This window comes from Ornithodoros turicata, chromosome 7 (genome assembly GCF_037126465.1).
Source record: "Ornithodoros turicata isolate Travis chromosome 7, ASM3712646v1, whole genome shotgun sequence".
NCBI lineage: Eukaryota > Metazoa > Arthropoda > Arachnida > Ixodida > Argasidae > Ornithodoros > Ornithodoros turicata.
In genome coordinates, this window is record NC_088207.1 from 22,205,573 (window position 1) to 22,226,914 (window position 21,342).

Here is a 21,342-nt window from a genome sequence, read left to right on the forward strand (position 1 = left end):
GACTTCACACGTGCAACCTCTCCGCCTACGTACCTGAAAAAAAAGCAAGGAGATAACATTCCGAAAACTCTCAAAACGCCGCTGACGTCATGAGCGGTATATATGAGGAGCAACCATGCCAAATATTTTTCCTAAGGTCTGCATTAAATAAAATAAAAATGTTCAACAGTTCACTGGTGTATCTAAACTGCCCCAAGGAAATTACGTTTAGAAAATCCTCGAAAACAAGGTTACTTCATCAAACGGTCTATCAGGAGCAACCATGCCGACCATTTATCCTTTCTTTTCTTCTTTTTTTTTTTTTTTATTGTAGAGATGGTACGAATCGAGATTCATGGGGTCCCTAGAAAACAAAGTTCTTAGCGCCCTTGCATTAAAACCCACTTTGTACCTCCGATATATCGATGATATACTTATAATATGGGAACACGTTGAACACGGATTTCAAAACTTCGTAGATCTACGAAACACCGCGCATCTAGTAAACACTATAAAGTTCACATCACAAACCTCAACTTACTCAATCAACTTTCTCGACACTACAATATCGCTAGAAAACGGCAACCCCACGACAACCCTGTATAAAAAGCTGACTGACAAACAACAATACCTTCACTTTAACAGTTACCACCCGCGCCACTGTTAGGTTCGAATTGCTAATGGACAACGTGTAAGACTGCGCGAAATTTGTTCGAACGACTCAGATTATATGCTGAGAAGCTCGACGAACTCTGTGTGCCCAAAGAGACTACCCAGACTTCCTCCTAAGACGAATTCCGAAGCAAGGCCCTCACATTGGATTGAAACTTGGACTGAAATTGGACTGAGTTTCTTGAACACCGAAAAGATCCTGACACGAACAAAATAAGCTTGATCACTATACATTCCAACGCCCTTCGAAACAGTAGAGCCATTCTATGGAAACACGAACCCCTCCCCCAAAGCAACCGACTTAGGAGTATATTCACCCATCCCATACAGGTAACGTACCGACGCGCAAAGAACCTACCAGACTCCTTGGTTATTACCTAAATTACCTTCCTACGTCAAAGATACCAATCATTTCCTTCAAACTGTATCGCAAGTAACCGTTCCCTCAAGCTGTCTCTTGGCAGCGTTAGACGTCACGTCGCTTTACACTAATATTCCTCACGCAGATGGTATAGCAGCGTCCGTTTCAGCATACACAAATCAACCTGATCGGCCGTATGACTCGACTGTCCTCTCCAAACTGCTAACACTTATTTTGACCACCAATAACTTTGAATTTGATAACAAGCATTATCTGCAAGGTACGGGCCAGCTATGGGTACGAAAATTGCCCCCAACCATGCAATATCTTCATGGCATACCTGGAGGAAACATTTCTCGAAAGTTCCTTATTGAAACCACTTGTGTACAAGCGATTTTTAGATGATATTTTTATCATATGACCTCATTCTGAAAGCGACCTTCTCACGTTCATCAACCGGTTCGACCAAGTTCACCCTAACATTCAATTTACCTCCCACTACTCCGACTCCATTGTTACTTTCTTGGATGCGGAAGTCAAGTTTCAAAACGGCGGCATCTCAACCAACTTATATCGGAAGCCTACATATTCTCAGCAGTACTTATCGTTCCGCAGTTGCCATCCAAGGCATACTAAGTTAGCCATACCTTATAGCCAGGCATTGCGCTACCGCAGTATATGCTCTAGCGATGCCGAACTAGACAATCATCTCCAACGTCTAGAACAAACCTTCGTTGATCGTGAATGCACGGAAAAACTTGTGAAAGACGCTATAGCCAGAGCAAGATCCACAGATCACCAGCAAAGATCTCCTCGAGCCAATGGAAATTCTGCAGTTAATCTCACTGACATTCAATGGCAGGGTTCCTAACAGTAGCCGGATACTTAACCGCCACTACACAATTCCTTCACGATCTGACCGGATGAAGGAAATATTTTCACAGCACCGCGCGTATGTTATCGCCGGGCGCGGAACATCCAAAACAGATCAGTAAATGCCAAAATTAACGAACTTACGAACGAGTATAGAATGGCGCTTTTCAAGAACTTTGAAGTGATAAGATCGGTGCCAGGGCTTGATGATGGCTTTAGTGATCCAATGATCTTGATTATGCCAGTGAGCTCTGTTTGTATGGGATTCATTGGAAAGTAGTTATGAGGCTGTATAACCGGCAGTGGCGAGGTAGCGGTGGCGACGTAATTGTTACAAAAAACGGAACTGAGCACAAATGGACAGTCGCTGTCAGGTAATGTTGACCCGTCTGAGCGACTAAGAGTAATGGCAGTATGTTGGGAGGGACGGATTGTTCGACAGAACCTTTTAGGATCGTAGGCAAGCATGGAATGCAATGTATGCTGAAGGACGTGACTTTTTGTGTGCTTCAATGCATGCAGTTCTTGCCTTCCATAAGAGTTCATTATTTCCTTGACTCAGAATGTCATTAAAGCGTATTTTATCTCTAGAGCACTCGGGTCGACCACGCTCACGACGGACCTCCATCAAACGTCTTTTTGTCTATCGCCGTCTATCTACGGCGTATCAAAAGCGTCCCGGTTCAGATTCTGGAGACCGCGCCCTGATTGGTTCTTAGATCAAACGACTTTTGTCAGATGGACCTTAAATTTGACAAGTATAGGTGGAATCAAGTTTCGCATTGCAGGAAGCCAGCGAGCCTCCGAACTGAAGCCTGAGATCTGAGCCACGAACAGAGCCCTTCCTGGCGTGCCTAATATATGAGATATCTTATTGTTAAAACATCACACAGTGCGCAAGTACTCAACCGGGACTAAGCTTTTCCTTGGGCTTATTGGCTCGATGATTCATTCAAATTGCTCAAGCGGGAAGTCGAACCTATGGCCATACGACAATTATGCGCTTTTTGCTGTACAGGAAGGAAACTCTGCGTTCCTGAACGGCTACAGGATGTCCTAGACGTTGAGAGGTCTGCTGTAACGCGTACCACATCTCTCCATATCACATCCGCTAGGAACACAGGAGGGAACACGTGATCAAACCCAACGAAAGCATGTAAGGGCCTGTTGCTCACTTGAGGAACAGCACAGTCCATCATCAACTTTGACTTTCCATTGACATCCATCCAGTTGGCATTCATCAACTTTGTCAAATTGAAAGTAGGTACGACTGTACAATATCTTGGGAGTGTAGTGGTGACGGGTTCTCATTTTTGGTTAGCAGTCTGTGTCGGTGGTTCTGTTCGTGCCTCCTCTGCACATTTTTGTTCTCACTTTCGAAACAGGATGTCATGTTCTTTGATGTAGAATTTTCTCAACAGGTAGGATTACTCGGAACAAAGAATATTCCGCACCGCATTGGGGTGAGACACGTGTGTGCACCGCGTTTCCTTTGAATCGTTGCTTTAGAATCGTTACAGGTCGTTTCCAAAAGCACTCATGAAAATTACATCACTTCTGATTCGCCAGACAAATAGTAATACCAGTAATACCAGTTGCCGATACGGTGCTCCTTTGGCTTTTTCTGGCTGAAAAAATGCTTTATTTTCCACGATGTGTGAGATCGTGTTATATATATAATAACGAATATTCGAGCTTCCTATTTCAGGACGACAAGTCCGCGCTCATTGGTGTTCATTGATGGACATTACTTCCGAGTAATGGCAGCTAACGCTTAGTGTCATGATATGACAGCGGCCAGTTTTGGCTAAGTAGTAAACTTGTGACAAAGTCCCAACACCAATCTGCACATTTAACTCAATTGTGGAATCAGTTGTGGAATCGTGGTGATGTTATTTCATTTATTATACCCTCCATAAGAGGACAGCACCCTGACAATATAAAATCCGTCACTTTGAAATAACACAAACGTTTTGAAGGGGACCCTGGAAAGACATAGCTTTTTGCATTTTCAGAGAACCAGAGTGTGTTTACCCGCTGCTTCAGTCAACTCTTGCGACGAGGTTCAGAACAATGTCATCGCTCGTCTCGATCTGTTTCCTTGCGGCGTTGGGCTTCCTAACACTGAATGCCGATGGTAAGTGGATTGCTCGAAGCACTTCCTTTCCCAGCGGAAGACTTTGGAACAGTCGTTGTGATGGGCAATGCAGGGTGAGAATCGGTTTAAAAAATATAGGTTTACATGAACACTATTCAGGCATTCTGCTTTGGTTACAGGAATAGGGACGTAAAATTTCCGGGAAATAGGACCCCGGAAAGAAAAACATCTTTTTTAAATATTTTAATAAAATGAACATAATGAAGATACTGTTTTTACCGCAAGTATAACTTATTTATTGACATGGCGTGTTACCTATTAAAAGTCCACCCTTACTCAATGCAAGCGGAACATTATGTTGTCTGCATATAAAGCTACGAAGACCCAAGAAGGAAATTCAGTCCCGGTAGATTTCAAAGGAATTCACCATCGCAGTGCAAAGTCATGACGCGAAACGTACGAATCCCGTGTTCCAAACAATCAAAATGGCGGTGGTGCCAAGTGCTGTTAAGATGTTTCTCTACAGACAGCAACGTGTCGCTTTCCTAGAGATGTCTCCGTGTTGTTATTTGCTCCTTTTCTTGGGGTTGACGATTCGCACAAAGAAAAATGCATGCAACGTTCGACAACGGACAAACTACTTTATAAAAGCGCCATGAACACTGCGATCAAAGCAAAAGCGATGAATGACGAGGGCGATCTTTCTCCGCTGCCCATTGGAGTACTTTGTAGGCTGAACGTGAATCCAAACAACGGGAGGCACCCGGGTTCGATCCCGGTGCCGGCTGTGCTGTCTGGGGTTTTTCCTGGGTTTTCCTCAGACGCTTTCAGACATATGTTGGCACAGTTCCCTTAGAAGTCGGCCCAGGACGCACATTCCCCCAGGGCGTGAGTCGTGACGTTGCCCACATACGTGAGGCCGACAACGGCAAGCCCTATCACCACCACCACCACCACCAAACAACGGCGAGCCTTATCACCACCACCACCACCAACAAACATCGGGCGCCTCACAATATGCTGGCGCACGAAAAATGCCATCTCGAATCTTTGAGGGTGTTTCAACCCTCTGAGCAGCTGAAAAAAAATTTTTTTCTTCTGTTTTTACATTTTTAAACAGTAAGACGCCGTTCTAAATTCCCGCGCGGGGAGACGCGTGCGTCTAGCTAGTACAACGTCACTGTGACGACTCGAAGGCGTTCCGTTGCCACCGTTTTCATCTGACCTCAATCGTGTGAATGCTCTTTCTTTCTTTTTTTTTTCGGTCGCTCCGGGTGCGACATTTTTCGCATCCAGCTTGCACAGAATTCGTGAGGAGGAAGTGTGGGACAGGAAGTGACCAATCCTGCATGGCTGATGTTCCGCGCGGTCATAGAAAGCGAGCTGACCAGGAGATTCTCCTGCTTGCTGCAGTCCGTGGGTGAGGGTTCGTTGTGAGCTGACGGTTACATGACAGAAACATTGTTACACCATTATGAACTTCCAAAACAAAGTTGTAGGGTGTGAATGGGGTGTGATCTTTGTTAATACACCTATTTTACACATTTTTAAGGTGTGAAACGATTTAGAGTGTACGAACTTGCGTCAGATTATGGTTAGGAAACAAAGATTGAGGTGCTCACTTTCCATTTCGTAGCGAGCGCCCTTCAAGACAGGAAGCCTCCGCAATGCGAGTATGGAATGGAATTCACCGGGTGCGAAACTGCATGTCCTCGCATCTGTGGCCAGCCCCAACCATTGCAATGCATCCTCCTCTGCAAAGTTGCCTGTAAGTGCAAAAGGGGCTTCATTCGCTCTGGTAGCGCAGATGGGCCTTGTATCCCAGAAGATGAGTGCTATCTTCTTCCGGAAGACATCCCTCGGGAATCCCGTCGTCAGCCTGTGATGGCTTAGGGGGCCTTATGGTGCTTCCCTTTGCATGAGTAGGTTGCAATAAAGGTGTTGTCTCATATGCAAACCGTGCTGAAGTGCCTCTTTGTTCACTGTGAAAGATGATCATTGCCACGCTTTTTAACCGTAGCAAGCATACCTTCGCGTGGCTACTTCTCCCGCTCTCATATTAAACACATCCTGCCCTCACCATGCATATTTCTGGAGCTGACTACTACAGTCTTCAAACAGAGCTTCACCGTGTAGCACGCTCCTAGCCAACACGTAATCTCAATTAACATGGTTATCCTCCCAGATTTGTCGAAAATCTGTTTACGCCTCTTGGTAAACCTTGTGTATAGTTACTTTATTGCGACAAAGAGGTGCACGGCGCTCATTTCCGCAAATCAGGGGCGTTAAGGGCATCATTTTGTGCGCGGATGGTCTTCAGCTTGTTGTGTATAGTGAAGCTCTACCTTAAGAGATCTTCTCCAGTTACCTATTACCTGCCATTTATTTTCCTCTCAAGAGTGTATAACTCAACAGCGTCGATGTTCCTGTAACGCTCCCTTGCGCTCGCATACGCGCCGCAAAAGTCACTGGTTGTAAATTAATACTGACATGGTTTCCATAACAATGACGGCATTTCCGCCAAACTTGAGTGACTGCAATGAGTTAATCGGGCTTGACATTAAACAATTACTTCCGTACCATTTCGTCGCATTAAACACATTATGTTAAGCACTTCACACGTACATCTAAACGTTCCACCCACGTGTCTCCAAAACAGCAAGGAAATGACTTTTAGAGGATATAACTTTACGTTCCCCGTGTCAGCGGCTACACGCCGTGTCACTCATTTCAGCTAACCCCCGAAAGCGTTACTAGTAGCAACGGACTGCGGGCAACGTTGAGACGGAGGCGGTGCAGAAGTGATTCTTCGCTGAGACTGCAGTGATACGCAGGTATGAGCTGATGCTGATATGAGTTACTGTTAAGTTTGTTAGTTTACCTGTGTGCATTTTCTATTGTAGATATCAATTACTGATCAACTTTCTTGTCTGGTTATCCGGATATATCAGTTGTGTGCCGCTGATGCTGCCAACAGTTGTGCAGAGCATGGGACTTGTCAAGCTTCTGTACAGCATTTTCCCCATCCTCCTCACATCTAATGCAAGGTAAGTACATGTATTTGAACTGGAATTTCAATTGGAATAAATGAAAAATGCACACACACACACACACACACACACCGCCCTCTCCTCCTTTGGCCTCGAATTATGAACGATAATTATATTATTCTGTGGAGTCGTTTGCCTTTGTGTAGTGAAGTTCTGCCTTTATAGTGCATGGCTGCGCAACACCTTTCAAACGTGTCATAATGCTTGACGATATAGTAGCTGGAAAAACTAAAAGTGCAAACATCGACGGCAAGAACGCCGCATCCTATTCGTGGTTGGTAAGCAAAATCGCCTGCTTTACGAACTCATTGCAGATTCGTCCTTAAGATAAAAATTTGAGCCGTCAGCTCGATGATAAAAGATTCGGATGGACTCCTTGAGATTTGATCGAGGTTCCTTCCGCAGTATAGTCAATGCCCATTAGTAACTGCTCACTGCGCGGCGACTATAGATGTTTTAGAATTACGCGCTTAGAACGAACTTTACATTACGGTTTGCGCATTTTTCTGTATTTTATGTTTGTACCTTTTACTTCTATTTGTACCTGCGTTACGTAGTGATTATACAAAACACAATACGTTCGAGGTCAAATTGCTACTTCGCTGCCTACCCTCTAAGGGAAAAAAAAAGGAGAGTAAATGGAGTGTAATTATGACTGTTACACCCTTACTATACTATTTTCTGCCCGTCTTTAATCGGATCACAACTCCTTACTCTTCCGAAACACTTTGCGGAGTTGCCACTCGACTCGACGAGCTGGAATGATTCCGGAATCATTCCAGATTTAGCAGAGCCCGGAATGGAATTGGAATGGAATGGCGGAAACTCTCCTGGGAATGGGAATGCAATGGTCTGGGTGCCCCGGTGGCAGTTTTGGTTCCAACGTGCTGGTTTCTGCCCTCGCCCCTTTGCACCGCACCTTCACACGGTCAAGAGTGAAATAACCTTGTCTTTGTGCTTTTTTCCGTTCTTGGTAATGTCAATCTCCTCTAGCACTGCTGGACTTGCCAGTATGGTAACCGGTACTTTTCTTTTATTGAGGGGAATTAATGGAATAGAATCGGGCTGCCAAGCCATTCCAGGAGTGGGAACTGACCATACCTTTTTCACTCCGAGGAATTGAAAGGACGGGGATTGTCGCAAATCTCCATTCCTCAGAATGGAATTGGAACGGAATGGGAGACCCCATTCCGCGACCCTGAGACGACTATGACGTTGGAATACCGTGCTGAATACGCAGGTTCTCGTCCGTTGACTATACCTGTACCCAGAAATCGCCGCTCGTGAGTGATTGCCAATGTGTGTGTTAGTGAGTCGTCCTTTGTCAGGCCAAGCCTCAACGTCTGTACGCCGCTCCATATAACCCCTCTCAGTGCGTATACACACAGGACTACGTCAGGAACAGGGCCTGAATGTTAATCATCATCAGTAAACTAAAAGCAGTAACAAAGTAACGTAAGTGAAGGACAGTAACATAATTTCACCCCGCATCCATGCAGTTCGGCTTTTTTTTTTCCGATGGGATAGCTCCTCAATATCCTTGTCAATTATCATTAATGTCAGTAAATTCGTCACGCTTTTCACATTCGTGGGGTAAAAAAAATACCTGTACTTGGCAAATTTCCGAGTTCAATTCGCCAAAAATTTACATAATTAGACTTACGTTACATGCCATTCACATAAGGAGGTGGCAAAAACCTAGTTCGAACAAATGCCGTTGACCGCATGATTCTAGGCGGTGCAGTTTTTTTCCTTTTTTTAAGTGTAATTCAGTGACACGTGTTCAGGGACGCACCCTGTACAATTCGTATCAGCCAGCTGACAACTCCAGTGTCTACCTATATTTACTTATTTATTTCAACACAATACAAGTGTTCATGAGGGTGCTGCATGGGGGAGGGGGGAAGCGGACATGTGGAAAAAGCAATAATGAAATAATGAAAGCCGTAATGAACTACCATGAATCAGTCAAAGACACATAATCAAACAACTAGCACATAGGAAGCAAACAGTAAATCGTGTACATTAAAAAATGCGTAGAAAGAATTCTTGTGTGATGCACCACAGAAAAGTCGCGCATAGTGACAGGACTATGTTCCGAGTTGAGTTGAGTTTATAAGAAAAGAAAAAAATGAAGAAGTAGGCACACATTACGAGATCCGGCTACTTCAGATCACTTAGGAAAACACAAATGGCTATCTACAATAAAATCGGTGAGTATCTTCTGAGGTAAATAAGTAAATTCAATTATTGTACGTATTTGGAAAAGTGGTTTACCTAAGGAAGTGGTGCGTGCTTCTGTGCGCGAAAGCTCGGGATAAACTCTTCGTCGTACTTTAAAATCAGCGCCAGTCGCTGTCAGGTGTCATGCGTATCAGACATTAGTACGGCCCAAACTAGAATACGCATCCAGCATCTGGAACCCTCATCATGCTGATCACATCAGTCTTCTAGAATCTGCTCAAAACCGCGCCACCAGGTTTATCCCTTCCAGTTACTCTTACCCTTCTAGCATCACTCCGCTTAAGTCCCATCCCTTGACCTACCTTTTACTCTCATCACGTACAAAATGTTCCCGCTTATGTCTCTTTCACAAACTCTGCTATGGTTCTTCTATCCTCCCTCATTGCATACGTCCTGCTAACTACACCTCATCCAGGCTAGATCATTCCTGTAAAGTAGAGCCCATTCGTTGTAACAGTTCCTACTTGATGCTTTTCCCCAAACTGTATCCGACTGGAACGACCTGCCGCAGTCACTCGTATCCATCACTGCCTCATTTCGTCGTAATCTTGCTGAATTTCTTGAATGTTCAAGTAAGCCTGCACTAAGTTTGTATGTGCATTAATGCGCCCCCCCCCCCCCCCCGCCTCATGTGTCGCCCCAGGAGGGTATTTGAGGTCATCGTTGCAGGTTGAGGGCTCCCTGTCGCTCCTGACGCTGTTTTTGTCATAAATAAAATAAATAAATGAATAACAAAGCCTGGCAGAAATTCGGTTGTTCCGCTGAAGAGAAGAAGCGGAATACCTGGCTGCTAAGAGATAGGTGTTGAGGCTAAAGAAGTTTTGCGCTTCCCTTTAAAGAAGATCGGCCTGGAAAAGGTGGGTAGTAGGATGCTATAGAACGGGGCTGGGGGGCTCGTGTTTGAGATTTTTTTTTTTTTTTTCCGAATCCCACGCGCCACGACAGGATCATTGTTTGGATGGCTTCGATGTCTAAGTACTGGTACTAAGTACTTTATAAGATTCTTATGAAAGGAATTGCCGTACGATTCTCCTTGCCGGGTCTCCTTGTAAGATTGTAGATTCTTATACGACCAATACTCCAGAGTCCATGCCGTACATTACGGCTCCAAGGCACCCCTACATCGACGTATTTTAGTTACGGTCGCTTTGAAGAGACCTGGACCAAATCCCTTGCATATTGCCGAAGAATCCGGTCTAAAATTTTTACGAGTCTCGCTCAGGCATTATAAGTGGAAAGAAAGCGGAAGCAGTCTCTCAACTGCCCTTACAACGTTGATCAAAGGAAGAGGCACGCGAGCTGGGGTAATGGAATCATGTTGAAGAAATGTTACCCAGGTCCTGACTAAAGCAGATTGCAATGTTGTCGGTGTGTTCGCCACAAAGTAGCGTGTAGTATAGACGATGCGACTTCTGTCGCACTGTTGCGCGTGTACTGCACGGCTAGTATATGATAACATGAATACCATTATGAGCTCGGAGGGCACGTTCCCTCTGACAAAGAAAGCGAACTATAGAAAAACAGAGGCCGGGGTCACGTGTTACAATGCTAAACTTTCGGTCGCTCTTGTAGCGCGCTTTATTGATGAACATGAACGATTCCAATATGCCTTCATCGTAGAGACCTCGAGACACCACGGGACTGGTGGGTCAGCCTGACAGACATGGTGGTCATACTCCAGAACTGGTCTGGTCGTCATAGCTGCTGGGCGTTACCCTACGGAATAAACATTGCGGTCAGGACCCAGTACCGCGTACTTGTTGGTTACTGTACGCCAGTATGCCATCAGACTTTATGGCACGCTGCATGGAGCGCTAAATTATACGTAACAAAGAACCCGTGCACACTGCTAGACGTTCCTGCAACCTGAGCTGTGTTCTGGCCAGGAAAACAATGAAGTAGCTTTATACGTGCTCCGCGTGAGATATGAAATCACGTACGGGTTATTTGGGTCTTTTCCATCGGCGTAGAATTCGGACTCAAGTTCACCCGCGGGGCCAACGATGAACAGCGCGCTCTTGTTAACCTGCACCGTTGACGTCAGTCCTGTCGTAGCCGAGGTCGCTTCGGAGTCTCCCGACAAGAGCAAGATAATGAGAGTAGTCATCAGCACCACGCCGAGGAGTATGCTGCCACAGACCCATAGCCGGACAGCGCTGCTCCATTCGTTGTAGACTTCGCAGCAGAAACAGTCCAGCATGCCCGAATCTCGCGTAATAACTATTTTAGTCGTCTGGCTAAGCTTGCTGCGTTGTTGCCGCTGGTTCGTTGCAGGTTGAGGGCTCCCTGCCGCTCCTGACGCTGTGAGGGGTACCATATGCACGCGGGATGCAGGTTCCGATGGTATGGCATCGACTGGCTGAAGGGAGCTGAGAATGCCGCCAGGGTCCCGCGGCCCGGTTGGCATGGAGGGTGCCGGGAACTAGTGGTGGAGAAACCATAACCGATTAATGACGCGTACAGACAAGTAAATGACCGATCCTCGTGAAAGTCACTTTCCCAGCAAGCATGTACTGTACATTATCGTTACAAAATTATGAGAAAAACGTTTTGAATCGCTTTCGTCGGCAACTTGACATTGCTCTTCATGCGTTTTGCGTTGTCCACAAAATTACGCTACTCGAGGTACACCTTCTTCGAGGAAGATGCAATTCGAGGTAACGAGCATCCTTTCATTTCTTGTGTCGTCAGTTCTTCCTTCTTTACTTCGGTTCCTCTAGTGGCAAACATAGCTACAGAGCGTCCTTGAAACTACAAAATGGATCAGTCACCTATGTGGGAGAAGAAACTGAATCAACTTGCTAGGCAATACGAAAGGGAACGTTCAGTCTCCCACTGGGGAGTTGGGGTTGGTGGTTGGAAAAATATATAACAAGGGGAGGTTGAGCATCCCACTGTTAACCTGATTGCAATAATAATGCGTAGTAATTCGGTAACGCTCCGCATACTTGGCAACTATATAGAGTATCGCAGTGGTTTTTAAAATATCTAAACTTCACACACGAGTTGCAACTACCAACGTGAACGAAAATAAGAGTGAGCTTCGGTAACGCAGGAAATACAAGAATCTTCTTGTTCTTCTTGAAAACAGTGGCGCATAGCTTATTGGCATGAAATGGGATACAGGTTCATGTTGCGTGTATCAAACGTACGCTCAAACTTCGCATTCTGATAGAGAAGGTATTTTTCGGGCGGGTGCGTAGCCTTTAATGCAGAGCTTGCTTGAAGCCTTCGTCGGAATCAATCTTCCAATCAGCCAATCGCAAAGATCCTCCTTGACATCGCCCACTCTGTTAGTCTGACGACGGTAGGTCAGGCGAATATGGCGGAAGTGAAATATACTCAAACCAAACACGGATCGTTTTAGTAGTCATACACTCTTAAAAACCAACTTCACCGCATAGCACGCTCCTAGCCAACCATCATCTCGAATGATATCGTTATCTGCCCTGATTTGTTGAAAACGGGAGGCGTACGCCTTTTCTGTGACACTTATGCTGTTCATAATTGTCACAAAAACGACGTACGTCTCCCGTTTTCAACAAATCAGGGCAGATAACGATATCATTCGAGATGATGGTTGGCTAGGAGCGTGCTATGCGGTGAAGTTCATTTTTAAGAGTGTATGTGACGTATCCGACCGGGCATCATGCTAGAGCAGTACACTGTGAGCAGACCACGATGGTTTATTTTGATGGTGGGATTCAAACATGCCACCAGGAGATCATATTACGTTTCGTTGTTGACTAGCTCAATGATCAGCAATTGAACCCTGACGACCTCCAAAAAACGGGCTTCCATCCCTTCGGCAGCTACAGCGACTGCGCGGGTATCCAGGTCGGGGCGAGTCCAATACATTTCTGTTGCCTCCTGCGAACTCACGTGTGCATCCCTACACTTGCTGCAGTGATATATGCATGCACTACCATAATGTGCCTCGATGCGACGGTGGATGACAAATTTAGCCAAGGTTTCTACGCTTGTATGGTTCGTTGAAAACATCCGTGTAATAAACAGCACCCTCACGTAACCTCTTCGAATTTGTCTTACCTGTTGCCTGCTAATTTCCGTTGGGACATCGTCCACTGGAGGCTTCACATTGGCGGCGAAGGATAACCGCCGCTTTATACGATTTCCGCCTGCGCTCTGCAGTATGCTCTTCATCGTAGAGGGCTTTCCTCAAAATGAACGAAATGGTTAGACAAAATCCTGTGTGGTTATCGGCATAGAGAAGCTACTGCGATATGCCATCGAATGACGGCGCGAGCTGCAACGACTGTCACACACGTGATCTTCTTCTGCCTCGCACTTTCCGGCCTGGATCCACCAAGACAGATCGATCGTTCATCATCTGTCATCTCATCAGCAAAGATTGCTGTGTGCGCGATTAGGTACATTTGGATTTCGTTTGTCGTTAGTTTCCCTTAATAAATGATGTTATATATACGTTTAGAAAAAAAACAGGCCAGTACGCTGTTTGTTTAGAATCGAACTGTCTGCAGTGGCGGATTTGGGAGGAGGGGATCTCCCACCTCCAAAAAACGTCGGTTTATACATTGGACATCCCTCTCCCCTTCGACGCGCTTTGGCAAAGGACCCCACCCCCACCCCACCCGCAAACGAAAAAGCAGGAGGTCTGGATCCCCCCCTGGCTGTCACTGACGTTTTCTCGAAGACCTGTAGGAAATCCTAATTGAACTTGAGTACAATGATCGAACAAGAGCTGTGGGGAAGGACACAAGCATTTTAGGAAAATGATTTCCACTACTGAGTAGTGCATAAACGATACACGTGGTGAAAGTCCATTGTCCATATGGTCCATATTCTACATCCCTATACAAACAAAGCGGTGGAAATGCTCATGGCACTTGACAGATTGTACCAATGGAATGCTTCAAGTTCGTTCAGGTATTCCAGAACATTAGACAATTAGCAGTACGTACACTCTTAAAAATGAACTTCACCACATAGCACTCTCCTAGTCAACCATCATCCCGAATGACAACGTTCTCACCCCTGATTTGTTGAAAACGGGAGGAGGAGCCTATTTTGTGTCCATTATGCACGGCACAAAATAGGTTCCTCCTCACGTTTTCAACAAATCCAGGGCGAGAACGTTGTCATTCGAGGTGATGGTTGGCTAGGAGCGTGCTATGTGGTGAAGTTCATTTTTAAGAGTGTACATGTAGAGGTACCACCGATAGTGAAAAAATGTCGATGAACCAGGATCACGTGGAATGGAGCCCTCGTGTACTTTCGTAGGGATACTATTGTGCACTACCATATAGGGCTGCCAATCACCACTATTGGAAGCTTCTTCCTCACTTTTTTTTTTTTTTATCTTTGGAAATGGAAGTGCAATTTCAGCGATTTCCTGGAATAGGCTCCGCCCCTCTTTTTCAACAAACCGGGAGCGACAACGCTGTCATTCAGGACGATGGTTGGCTAGGAGCGTGCTATGTGGTGAAGTTCATTTTTAAGAGAGCAGGCCGTGCCCGGCCCGAGTCCGTCCTTCTTTGGTCCGTCCTGGATCCGACCCTGGTCCTTGTCAAGGCACAACTCCTCAAAGTTTCATTTTTCGAATTCGACGTGCCGACGCAACTTTGACGCGCTGCATACAAAGCGCGTCTCAGCCACGAGGAGAGCACTGTCCAATCCACGTCGGATGGCGACGTGCTTTGGAACGATGAAAATGATTGGAATAGGCGCTGGAGAGAGAAAACGCTTTGCGGCCCAGATAAGCTCCCGGAGGCCAAGGTCGAGCATTTTTCTACGCTTCTGCAGTGCCTAATTTCGTTTTCAGCATATTTGCGTAATAAAAATTGGGGTTTTAGAAACAGGTGTCGCTCTAAATAATGGGACGGGGGGATATACTTTTATTAGAGGGAAAGGTCTGCAGGACCAATGTCGGCATGCTATTCCATAAGAAAAATGGCGTGGGACTCCTGGGGCGCGCATAATGATTGCCTCCAGATCCGCATTCTTAACTTTTGGTTTCCCAGAATACACCGTTGCCTATCCTATTACGAACCCGGATAACGTGTGCGTATCTCGGATAACAGTTATCAAAGCAAGTTATAAAATCCCGTAAAAAGTTAGCATTCCGGAGCCCTATATGAGTCCTACAAAGGAGGGCAATCAATTTTAGTGTGTTATATAGTTTGACTATCAGTTTCGGGGTGAGGGAGCAAGGTATATGTACTTTCATTCTATTATTCCGTTATATTCTTCCCGACTTTCGTGCCTTGCTCTGTATTCACACGAGCGCGAAAAATGCTGCAAAAAAAAAGTTGCCAAAAATACTGCTTGTTTTCGTGTAATTTATAAAATAATTGCACGGTGCGCAATACAGAGCGACTTTATGGAACTTTCAAATTGCTCTTATGCTCAGACAATGGGTGCGAGGGTACGCATTTAGTGGGCGAATGAGTTGTGGCGATTTCATTACGTGGAAACTGTCATTCAGACAAATGCCATTAAATATGTCCGCATAGCACCGCAGGAATGACATTAAGACTTAACTTATTACGCACTTGATGTCATTTTTCGTGCCCTTGCGGCAGGGGTATTTTCCTCCCGTGATCGATGACGTTTAGTGCGACGTTTATTTAAACCCACGCTTCGTTTACCCTTGTTTCGTTAATTGTTGACGCGTTAGCCGCTCTTAAACAAAAAAAGCATGGCGGTGGTTGTCGTTTCCAAAAGACGAGCCTAGACTTCAGCACGCCATGCATATATGTGAAGAAATACGTTTACTTCAGTCTACTCATGTCAAGAAAATCAAGACGAGGTGCAACCTGGATCCATTTCCTCGACCTTTAGACACCCGAAGGGAGTGGTGGACGGACTTTTGCAGGAAAGTCCTCCGGAAGACGATCACATTGATCTTCTGGAATACATGGCCCATTCTTGCTTCCAGAACGAATGAAGCCCTCTTTGCACTTGCAGCCACGGATGCACACAAGGAAGCACCCGCGTGGTTTGGGCTTCCCACAGATGCGCGGACATAATGTTTCGCATTCAGTGTATTCCATTCCCTGCTCACATTGCGGAGGCTTCCAGTCTTCAAGGGTGCTCGCTACAAAAGGAGAAAGTAAGCGTCCTAGTTTTTTAAAACTTTCATGGCCGCGTGCAAGAGACCAGTTGTGCAATCAATCATTACTACAAAAATAATCAAACTTTTTGCACATATTCCGGTACGGTATGTGCCCAAAGCATATGAAGTACTGCCAGTGCTTACAAAATTTAGTGATACTGCCCAGCAAACTCAATGATGTCTTAGACCACGACCGTGTTGACACACACACACACATATATATATATATTCAGGCAAACACAAACACAACAAGTTTGTGTTGTGCCTTGTCTTTGTCGGCTTTGGCGTAGCCTATCGCGTCTTTCCTGTAGGTGATGTAATGTTTTAGCGTTACAGTTGGTTTAGGATTAAAGTCATTACATTGATACAATGAATTTCAAGTTCGAATTATCCTGAATTAATTTAATTTAATAAAGCCACCAATTCAATGAAAAGTCGCCTAAGTAAATTATAAGTCCAACCCTTCGTGGACCTCTCAAACGAAGAAAGTCCCTCCCGCAACCTTCCTAAATTTTTATGTGTCTTCCGGCTTTATATCCGCCGTCACATTCACCATTGCCGACATTTATTTACTGTTGGGTACTTTATTGCCGTCAATAGAACTTCAAACGACGTTTCTTAAGGCATTCTAATGAACACTCTGCAGCTAAAGCAGAAGACAAGTGTGTATGCATGAACAGTGTGCGTAATCCTCTATATGAAGGCCCTCAAACAATGCACGTACCATCGGTATTCACTGTCAGGAATCCCAAAGCTGCAAGGAAGCAGATCGTGATGAGCGGTGACATCGTTCTGAACCTCGTCGTTTCAGTGCACCGAAGCAGCAGGTAAGTCTACTCAGGCTCTGTGAAAATACACAAAAACGCGATTCAAGGAATGGGCGCCTCCATTACTGCTGCCACCTGGTGGTAGTCACAGGAACTGTTCACGTGTGAACTACAATTTGCCGAGTTCCTTCATTTTCCAGTGTGTGTTTTCGTTCACTTTCGTGTCCGCTCATGTTCATTTCGTGCCCGTTCATTTTTTCCCGCTCGGGAGAAAAGGTTCTGTATACACACACACACACACACACACACAAAAGAAATGTTTCTTAGTATGGCGGGTGGTAAGTTCCATTTAAGAGAGCATGAAACCGATATCAATTTCTGAAGGACTGCTACCGTAAGTGTCCTAGCATTAAGTACATCGCTTAAATCAAGACTGTTCGTATGTGGCGATCACGTTCTGCAGATTTGAACCCATTGAAATGCGTTATATGTATAACGTGCCTCATTGACATTCATGCATATAGGCATGGAAACGTTTACTGACTATAAGCCCTACATTTATTTTCCCGGTATAGATTACAGAACAAAAATGCGGCAGATCCACAGTTATTTTTTCCGAACAAAGTAACAGTCGCTCGTTGCTGGAGTCAACGGACGTCTATGAAATTGGCGGTCTTATATCCTCAGGCTTTTTTTCCCTTAGGGAGGTCACACGTTCTGAAATTACATCACCATGGTTCCTCGAAAAACAGGTATACAGAAGGAGAACAGTTTCTGTTCGAAATATTGGCGGCTCTCGTGTTGAGGCACTTGCATTCGGGCATAACAAAAGCATTGCGAAGTACACATTTGTATTGTGACCTCGTGAAGAGATTACTACTTAGCTACACATTCGCAACTACTACTCCTGACCAAGTCGGCTAGGGTAGTTTCGAAAGGTATATGCGTCGCGCCACTTGCTGTTTTTTTTTTTTTTTTGCGCTCTCAGCTATTCTGTACCAGTAAGGTACCGTGATTCATAAAGGTTCATTACGCAAAGTCGGTGCTGCGCACCATAACCACGAGGCGAGGCTTATCCTCATAAGGGCGATGCACAGCAATACGCGCAATAGTCATAGCTACCACGTGGATACTCTTGTGAAAAATATATTAGTACTGGAAAAAACGGCGGAAGACTCTAGAATGTCGGAATAGAAACGTGGAGGAAAGGCACGAACCATCTACCGTCTGCACTGACTGTTAACAAAATATCAATCCGTGAACACTATATTTGGACGCTTTTCCCCCACCCTCCTCACTTCTAACGCAATGTAAATACGTGTATTTAAAACCGAAACTTGAATTGGAATAAATGAATTGAATTGAAGCGAAGAATTTCTAGAGTACTAATACCTACCTTCTAATTAACCGTAATGGTTCCTTTCCCGAGTCAGAGTTGAGCACGATTGACTGCGTTGTCCCTCAAGTGAGCCGCAGACCTCTGCAGGCTTCCGTTGGGTTTAGTTACGCGTTTCCTCCTATGTTCAAAGCGGATGAGATATGGAGCTATGTGGTACACGTCGCAGTATGATTACACGCAAAAGCCAGCCATTTACGCATCAATTTCATCCTGTACCCGTTCAGAAACCCCGTATTTTCTTCCTGAAGATTAAAAGCGCATACTTATCGTGCACAGTCAATCATTTTACACCTTTTTTAAGCACATGCTTGTCTGATGGCGCACTCCTTTTTTTACACCATGAAATGTAGGTGTTATCTGAAACACCCTTTAATTAGGTGTATTCCTCCTAAAACACTCTTAAAGTTTGTGCTTAAAAGCAAGAACACCATTAAAAGATGAGCATTCTATTGAAAACACCCTAACAACCTAAACCTGGTACCTTCTAGTAAAGGGTAAAGATTTCAAAATTTTTACCCTCTATTTCAGAAGTTACCTTGTAACCTATGGGCAATACCCTCTATGAACGTTACACGGTAGACAGGAAACACACAGCGCGATAACAACAACCACGGGAGGAAACATAAGACACACACGGGCGCTAACTCCAACTAAACTTTACTGCACTGAAGGGTGCGCAGCTACAGGAAAGACACAGGAAAGAGCTAAAAGGGAAAAAAAAACCAGGTAGATAAGAACAAGCAAAACAACTTAAAAATTCTACTATCTAGTTCTTCGCCTGTTCAAGTAACCGCCTCTCACCCGAGGCAAGCGAGATATAGATGTATCGCTGATACAGAGAGAACCTTTCTTTCCGATAAAGAAGGCCTCCAAAAGTTCACGGGCAAACTTATCTCTGCTCCTGCCCAGAATCCTAATTGATTTAAAATCGGGGGTACATTTGCATTTGTTACAGTGGGTGAGTACCCAAGCAGCACAATGTACTAAAAGTCGAGTGCAATAGGGGAGGACGGGTAGGTGGACGGCCTTGAACAGACTTGTTAATCTAGAGAAAATTGATAAGACACATACCGGCCACCCCTATTGCACTCGACTTTCAGTACATTGTGCTGCTTGGGTAGGTGCAATTTGTCCATACTTTTTAACGATCTATCGTGCTCCCTAGCTCTATCATTGATGTATCTACCTGTCTGTCCGATGTACACTCTACCACAGGAGAGGGGAATTTCATACACGACACTTACGCGCTGTGTGTTTCCTGTCTACAATGAATTACCAACTAGCCCAACAAAGCATTTTGTTAAACGTTACACAGATCACCTATAAATAGAGGTTACTGTCTCCTAACAGCCACACCGACGTAAAAGTTAGTTTCGCCAGCCATGGCTGTCTCTAAGGCGCTCGCCTCTTCACAGACGCTACAGGTCAAAGGGTGCTCAAAATGAGCTCTCATCAGTGCAGAACGCATACTGTCATTCGGAACATATAGCTATAATATACGTAATTCATCTGAGGGCATCCAGTGGCGAAAAGTGAGGGATCACTACATGTACAGATTTACATGCACAAGAAATGAAAGAAAGAAATAATTGCAACTGGAGCATATGTATTATTTAATTGGCAAACCTGGAACTACAGCTGAGGCAAGAGCACAAGGACGTCACAATACCAACACTTCAGCTGTGGTGAACGACATTCAGTTTCAAGGAGGTATACTCTTTGCAGTCCTCACGTTGTCGCAACTTCCTCTCCAGTACGCCGAAAACCTTTCTATTCCTTTCTGATATGTCAGAATGACACATCAGCGATGCGGCTATGGTTAATCAGAAGCACACGAAGGAGTAAAACACAAGGATGACAATGGCCTAAGCAAATAACGGACGTAAGCCACACACGTACACACTGTGTTAAACCGTTGAACCGTGTTAGACAGACAGACTTTGCTGTGATTAATGTTCCTAGACTGTCCAGCAAAACGTAACCACGTCAACTTTGTAGTCAACATACCGCAGAAAAACCCTGATAAAGTTCCGTCACTTGACCCTTGTGCATTCTTCACAGTTCTGAACACGATCCGCAGTTCGTATGTACAGACGCAGAGACACATAACGTAACGCACACTGATCCGACACTCTCGCACTGAATAATTGAATGTGCGGCTCCAACGAGAACACAGTGACTTTTGAGCAGTACCTTTTATACAGGTTACCTTGCAAAGAAACAGGAAAAACAAACGAAGGAAATTCAAACGTGGAATTCGTTTAGAAGTTACAACGTTCCTATAAAGGGTACATTTATAATTTACGACGATTGGATTTCCGTTGAACACCGAAGTAACCTCTATTGCTCCTCCAGTGTCACGTTACAAGCCGTGTTTAACCTCTAAATAGAGGTATCGGACGTGTAACCTATACGATATTTGGAAATCTACGTCTATATGAAGGTTACACATTGCTAAAAGTTACAATAAAGGGTACCGAGTTAAGAGTGTATGATGAAGTGTTTGCTGGCAAATACTCCCTCTCAAATGTAATACTAGGTCCCGCAGCAGCATGCCGAGCTTGACGTTCCTGCTTGTATGGCAACAACCACCCTGAACACGGCACAGATCCAGCCGTGGTTCCAATGCGCAACCTATCAAGTATCGCTCAAGTATCACAGCGACGATACTTCTCGCCGTTAGGGCACGAGGAGATACGACGATCAGTACTTGTACTTACGCAGCAGCAAAAATCAATAACGTTTTTCGCGTCTTCCGTAGTATTCTGAGGAATGTAGTGAGAATACATGGAATAGTGCACTT

At 44.9% G+C, this 21,342-nt stretch overlaps 1 protein-coding gene and 1 long non-coding RNA gene across 2 annotated transcripts in view; one reads left to right on the plus strand and one right to left on the minus strand.

The window, feature by feature from the left end:
- Positions 1 to 6,723: 6,723 nt before the first annotated feature.
- The window catches only part of LOC135400336 (uncharacterized), an 82,689-nt gene continuing 68,070 nt past the window's right edge, over positions 6,724 to 21,342 (plus strand). Inside the window, exons 1-2 of the long non-coding RNA XR_010424588.1 lie at positions 6,724 to 6,817; positions 6,887 to 7,030. This is a non-coding gene — a long non-coding RNA (uncharacterized LOC135400336). The remainder of the gene's footprint in view (positions 6,818 to 6,886; positions 7,031 to 21,342) is intronic.
- LOC135399680 (uncharacterized) lies at positions 10,811 to 13,631 on the minus strand. The gene is made up of 3 exons (XM_064631414.1): positions 13,328 to 13,631; positions 11,218 to 11,699; positions 10,811 to 10,993 (listed from the first exon to the last, which is right to left on the minus strand). The coding sequence occupies exons 1-3, from the start codon at positions 13,439 to 13,441 to the stop codon at positions 10,948 to 10,950; spliced, it is 642 nt and encodes a 213-aa protein (XP_064487484.1). The 5' UTR covers positions 13,442 to 13,631; the 3' UTR covers positions 10,811 to 10,947.